Source organism: Vigna angularis, chromosome 1, assembly GCF_016808095.1.
Source record: "Vigna angularis cultivar LongXiaoDou No.4 chromosome 1, ASM1680809v1, whole genome shotgun sequence".
In the NCBI taxonomy this organism is placed as follows: Eukaryota; Viridiplantae; Streptophyta; class Magnoliopsida; order Fabales; family Fabaceae; genus Vigna; species Vigna angularis.
In genome coordinates this window covers 1693575-1700147 of record NC_068970.1, presented here as the reverse complement: position 1 = coordinate 1700147, position 6573 = coordinate 1693575, and the positions used below count along the sequence as shown (strand labels likewise).

Genomic DNA, 6573 nt, shown 5'->3' with positions numbered 1-6573 from the left:
GAGCGTCGGAGTGCCTTTGACAAGTACCCGACCACCCGGCTTGGAGTATGGGGCAGCGCTTGGAGTACGAGGACGACCATCCGGCTTGGAGTGTGGAGCAGTGTCCGTCCGTCACTGAACCGTCCGCCCGGTCTGCGTCAGCTGGAGAGAAAGCGTTTGCCGGATCCGTAGCAGCTGCATCGTTCGTCCGCCCGCCTCTATCGTTCGTGATCGTTCATCCGCCCAGTCAAGATTGTGTTTTAATAGGATCCTCACGGAAAATGTCGAAACATTTGGCGCCCACCGTGGGGCCGAGTGCGTATTTCCCATTGTAAACACAAGGGACCAGTGAGGGGCACCTCAAAAGAGCGTCAACATCCTCCGTTCAGCACTTGGCACTCGGCTTCATCAACCCAACAACTGTCTCCCAGCCGTCCGGCCTCGTCATGCTCTCGGCCAGTTGGCCTCAGCTGTCGGCTATCGGCCAGTTGGCCTCAACTGTCGGCTATCGGCCAGTTGGCCTCAGCTGTCGGCTATCGGCCCCAAGTCTCTGCCATCCGGCCCTAGCCGCCAGGTCGTTCGTCCAAAAGTTGCCCGGCCGTTCGACCTCGGCCGTTCGGCCAAATTTGTCACTCAACCATTCAACCTCAAACTCGGCTGTTTCGGCCTCAGCAAGATCTCGACCGTACGGCCTCACCTGTCCGCTATCCGGCCTCAAGTCTCAGCCGTCTAGCCTCGACCTCATGCCAAATTTGGCATGCAAGTCTCAACGTTCGGTCTTAGGTGCGCGGTCAAATTTGGCAAGCAAGTCTCGACCGTCCGGCCTCGAACTTTCGGTCGTTCGCCCAAAATTACAAGGACGTCCGTCCCCAACCGTCCGGTCATTCGGCCTCCAAGGTACGTATTCGACCTCTATCTCCCGGCCGTTCGGCCTTAGGTGCGCGGTCAAATTTGGCAAGCAGGTCTCGAACGTCCGGCCTCGAACTTTCGGTCGTTCGCCCAAAATTACCAGGACGTCCGTCCCCAACCATCCGGTCATTCGGCCTCCAAGGTACGTATTCGACCTCTATCTCCCGGTCGTTCGGCCTTAGGTGCGCGGTCAAATTTGGCAAGCAAGTCTCGACCGTCCGGCCTCGAACTTTCGGTCATTCGCCCAAAATTACCAGGACGTCCGTCCCCAACCGTCCAGTCATTCGGCCTCCAAGGTACGTATTCGACCTCTATCTCCCGGCCGTTCGGCCTTAGGTGCGCGGTCAAATTTGGCAAGCAAGTCTCGACCGTCTGGCCTCGAACTTTCGGTCGTTCGTCCAAAATTACCAGGACGTCCGTCCCCAACCGTCCGCTCATTCGGCCTACGGATTCCAGCTCTACTTCCCGGACGTTCGGCCTTAGGTACTCGGCCAAATTTGGCATGCGACATTCGACCGTTCGGCCACAAAGACACTGGGCTATCATGCCTCTATCGTCCGTCCTGTCAGCTTGGCCGGACGGTGCACGAAGCGTTCCATCGAGAACCACTGCCGTCCGCCCAACAAAAGTCCAAGTTGATGAACGGAGTTTCACTCCTGTCAGCTTGGCCGAACCATGCACGGAGCGTTCCACCGAGAACCACTACCGTCCGCCCAACAAAAGTCCAAGTTGATGAACGGAGTTTCACTCCTGTCAGCTTGGCCGGACGGTGCACGGAGTGTTCCACCGAGAACCACTGCCGTCCGCCCAGCAAAAGTCCAAGTTGATGAACGGAGTTTCACTCCTGTCAGCTTGGGCGGACGATGCACGGAGCGTTCCACCGAGAACCACTGCCGTCCGCCCAGCAAAAGTCCAAGTTGATGAACGGAGTTTCACTCTTGTCATCTTGGCCGGACGGTGCACGGAGCGTTCCACCGAGAACCACTGCCGTCCGCCCAACAAAAGTCCAAGTTGATGAATGGAATTACTCGTCAGCTTGGCCGAACGGGGAACGGAGCTCAGCCAGACGGCTCCCAAAGGTATGTATTCAATCTCTACCATTTGGCCGTTCGACCTTAGGTACTTAGCCAAATCTGGCATCAACATTTGGTCGTCCGGCGTCATCAGACTCTCCGCCATTCGGCCTCAACATGCTCTCGGCCATCTGGCGTCAACTATCGACCGTACGGCTTTAAAGAGCACTCGTCCAATCCGGACTCAAGCGCTCGTCCGTCCGGCCTCAAAGAACGCTTGTCCATCCGGCCTCAACTATCGACCGTACGGCTTCAAAGAGCGCTCGTCCATCCGGCCTCACTCTTAGCCATCCAGCCTCAACTCTCGGCCGTCCGACAACAACATGCTTTCGGCCATTCAGCCTCAACTATCGGTTATCAAGCCTCAACTAACGACCGTCCGGCCTCAACAAGCTCTCGACCATTTGGCTTTAGTTGTCGGCTATCCGGCCTCAACTCTCGGCTATGAAACCTCGAATACCGGTCCTCCCCGCATAGACCGAGCAAGGCATAACGCAAGAACGTCCGCCCTGGTCGAGCGCCAATGCCGAACGTCCATCCACTTAGTCGAACAGGACCGACCGTCCAAGCAAACGTCCGACTGCTCAGGGACCAAGCCATCCTCCCCGGACGACCACTAATAAACCGAATGTTCAACAGGGCGGCCACGCCCAAGGGCTTCAACATCTCGGTCTAAATTATGAGCTTCGAATAGCCTGAATAGGCATGACTGTTACTCTCCCGTCTACTTACAAACAAGCAGAAAGGACCTAAAAAGGAAAAGCACGACAGGGATCTCGTCCCCTTTAATGAGAACCGTCTACAAGAACCCCTTCCACATAATAGAATTATACTCGGGCTTGGGGGACTTATGTACTAGTAGGACCGGATGCCATACGGAAAGACACACAAACCGACCGCGCATGTCATCCTCCTGATTGTCGAGAAGGTATGTCAGGGCGGACGCCCATTTATGCACCAGCAGGACCGAGCGTCCAAATGTGACCGGACGCCCGCGTCATTTTATGTCCTCCTAAACGCGCAGACCGAACGAGCGTTTAACAGTGCCGCCGGCTAAGGCCGAGCGTCCACTCTGGCCGAGCACCCAGGCCGAGCGTACACCTAGACAGGACTGACCGTCCACCCGACCGAGCACCAGGGCCGAGCGTACACCCAAACAGGACCGAGCGTCCACTCGGGCCAAGCACCCAGGCCGAGCGTCCAATGCGACCGGACAGCGAAGCCAGATGGCCGCCCACCCAGGTTAACATCCCTGGCCGGCCATCCTCCCTAACCTACATGGTTAAAGGGTGTGATTGGACCGTCATCAGGCCCACTAAAGGTAAAAGGCTCGTTATCCAGCCCACTAAAGGTATGATTGGGCCATTATCAGGCCCACTAAAGGTAAAAGCCCATTATAATCAGTATAAATAAAGGTCTCAGGTATGAGTTCTGGACCAACTTTCCTTACAATGCAATGCATACATGCATCACAAACCGCTCTGTCATATTACTGACTTGAGCGTCGGAGTGTCTTTGACAGGTACCCGACCACCCGGCTTGGAGTGTGGAGCAGCGTCCGTCCGTCACTGAATCGTCCGCCCGGTCTGCGTCAGCTGGAGAGAAAGCGTCCGCCGGATCCGTAGCAGCTGCATCGTTCGTCCGCCCGCCTCTATCGTTCGTGATCGTTCATCCGTCCAGTCAAGATTGTGTTTTAATAGGATCCTCACGGAAAATGCCGAAACATAACATATTATTTTTTAAATATTTAGTTACATTTTTTTCTTTACTTTGAAAAGAATTTCGTAAATCTATATTTTCGAATTTAGAACATTCATTAAAAATAGAAAGAGGTAGAGATGGAAAAAATCAGATATTTTAACAATTTTTTAATAATAGAATATTTATTAATTTTTTTATTGATTTGCTTGAACTTATTTTTAAAAAGATATTTAAAATGGACCAATACTTTTTTTTATAATTTCTGACAAAGGGATAATTTATGATTTTTTCGTTTTAAATATTTCTTTAAAATAAGTTCACACAAACCAATAAAACAAATCATGACAAACAAACCAATAAAACATCGTCTTAAAAAATCATGATTTTCCCTTAAAATATATTGAGTAAGGTATAAAAATTGAAAACTTAGAAATTTGAAATGGGTTTTAAATTGGTGAGGAATGGAAGGGAGAAAAGATTGGAGACTCTGGACATCCAAATCCTACAATGGAGAGTGCTGCTGTAGTAGATTGCTGGAATCAAACATTATCCCACATTGTTTCCAACCGATGTCTTCTTCTTGGGGCTCACCACCCAAAGCTCACTCCCCAATTGTCATATTTGCATCGTTATACAAGAAATTTAGGTAAAAAAAAAACCTCGTGCTACACGGACTAGTTATAATAAAATAATATTTCGTGCACATGGATTCTTGAGTAAAATAAAACAGAATGCAATGAGAGAATGAACACCAGCTTCCTCTGTGAACAAGAAAGGGAGAAAAAGCATTGTGTGAAGCTTCTCAGAGCAATGAACAATGAACAATCACCACTCAACATTTACTTCATTCCTTTCCTGGCATCCGGCCATCTCATCCCTCTCTGCAACATAGCTACACTATTCGCCTCACGTGGTCACCGCGTCACCGTCATCACCACTCCCTCCTACGTCCAAATCCTTCAAAAATCAAACCCCTCCCTCCTCCTCCATGTCGTCGACTTCCCCGCCCAAGAAGCCGGCTTCCCCGGCGGCGTACAACTCATGTCCGCCGCCAATGACGATGAAAGCGCCCGAAAGTTCTACCACGCCAACATGCTCCTCCGCGTCCCCATCAGCCGTTTCCTAGAACAGCACCCACCCGATTGCGTCATCGCCGACTACATCCACTCCTGGGTTCACGAGGTGGCGAGCAATCTCCGCATCGCCAGACTCGCCTTCAACGGCTTCTCCCTCTTCACCGTGGCCGCCATGGAGTCCGTGAGATCGAACCCCGCACTTGTTCCCGAAGCCGGCCCCTTCCTTATCCCCGATTTTCCCCACCGCATCACCTTGTGCTCCACACCACCCAAGGGGGTTACTGGCTTCGTGCAGAGGCTTCTGGAAACAGAGATGAAGAGCGACGGTCTCATCGTGAACAGCTTCGTGGAGCTTGACGGAGAAGAGTATATCCCGTACTACGAGAAAGGCAAGGCCCACAAAGCCTGGCATCTTGGGCCAGCATTTCTGGCCGCGAAAGTCGGTGAAGAGAGGGGCGAGAAGAGCGTGGTGAGCGAGGAGGAGTGTGTGAGTTGGCTGAACTCGAAGCAGGCGAAGTCTGTTGTGTACGTATCCTTCGGTAGCGTGTGTCGATTTCCGGATAAACAGCTTTTCGAGATGGCGTGCGGGTTGGAAGAAGCGGCGCATAATTTCATATGGGTGGTTCCGGAGAAGAAGGGGAAGGAGGATGAGAGCGAGGAGGAGAAGGCAAAGTGGCTACCAAAGGGGTTCGAAGAGAGGAACGCAGAGAAGGGACTGATCATCAGGGGGTGGGCCCCGCAGCTTGTTATCCTGGCCCACAATGCTGTAGGTGCCTTTCTCACTCACTGCGGTTGGAACTCCACTTTAGAGGCCGTTACAGCTGGAGTTCCAATGCTGACGTGGCCGGTTTTAGGGGATCAGTTCTACAACGAGAGGCTGGTTACCGAGGTACGTGGGGTGGCAGTGGAGGTGGGCGCCACCGAGTGGAGAGAGACCGGCTATGGGGAGAGGGAGAAACTGGTCACCAGAGATTGCATCGAGAAGGCTGTGAGGAGGCTGATGGACGGCGGTGATGAAGCTGAGGAAATCAGACGGCGTGCAAAGGAGTTATCGGATAAGGCTAAAGAAGCTCTTGGGGATGGAGGGTCCTCTCACAATAATTTAACTGCGCTCATTGCTCATCTCACGCACCTCAGAGACACACGCTAATCCTTATGCCTTCACACTGCTCACCACAATAACTTATGCCTGTTGGTGCATCTATTATCAATCTTATTTGTCGTTTTCTTGATTAAATTTAGTAATGTTCTAGTTTTCATTCTTTCTTTAATCATTTTTCATTCAATCGACACTTGTCCAGTGATGAAGGCCATGCATGGAAATGGAGGTTCTTTTATTGCTGAACAACTGTTACCACTGCTTTTAACTTTGTCTCATTCTTGTCTTAAACACTTCAAAAAGGAGGAGCTATTTTTGTTTTTCTTTCACGATTCTAGACAATAATAAAATATTAAATTATTTAATTAAGGGATGTTATAATTTTACAACCCCTTAAAACTCATATGTACTCTTAACAGTTATTTATACTATTTTTTATTCAATAATTTAGTTTGTATTTTAATTCATTGTCTAAATTTAATATTTTATTATGGATTGCTGATGTTAAATTGTTGTATTTATAAACGCTGGTCTACAAATCACTTTTTTCTCAATTAAATTACTGAAGTAAAATTAATAAAATTTATTATACGATAATGGTATAAATGATTACTCCTTTATAATTTGTAATGACTTTTGTATTATAAAAAATGTAAGTTGAGTCTTTCTTCTTCAATATACATTTTATGCTCTGTTGCAAAAGCTTACGCGATTACTTTTGTTTTTGAAAAAAATT

At 49.8% G+C, this 6573-nt stretch overlaps 1 protein-coding gene across 1 annotated transcript; it reads left to right on the top strand.

Moving 5' to 3' along the window:
- Positions 1-4052: 4052 nt before the first annotated feature.
- Positions 4053-6083, top strand: LOC108332736 (UDP-glucose flavonoid 3-O-glucosyltransferase 7). Its single transcript, XM_017568048.2, has one exon. It carries the CDS (start codon positions 4407-4409, stop codon positions 5886-5888), a length of 1482 nt encoding a protein of 493 aa, XP_017423537.1. The 5' UTR covers positions 4053-4406; the 3' UTR covers positions 5889-6083.
- The last annotated feature ends 490 nt before the right edge of the window (positions 6084-6573 follow it).

Bases quoted from the DNA above. Each gene is read 5' to 3' on its own strand.
- LOC108332736 (XM_017568048.2), top strand. From the start codon at position 4,407: ATGAACACCAGCTTCCTCTGTGAACAAGAAAGGGAGAAAAAGCATTGT.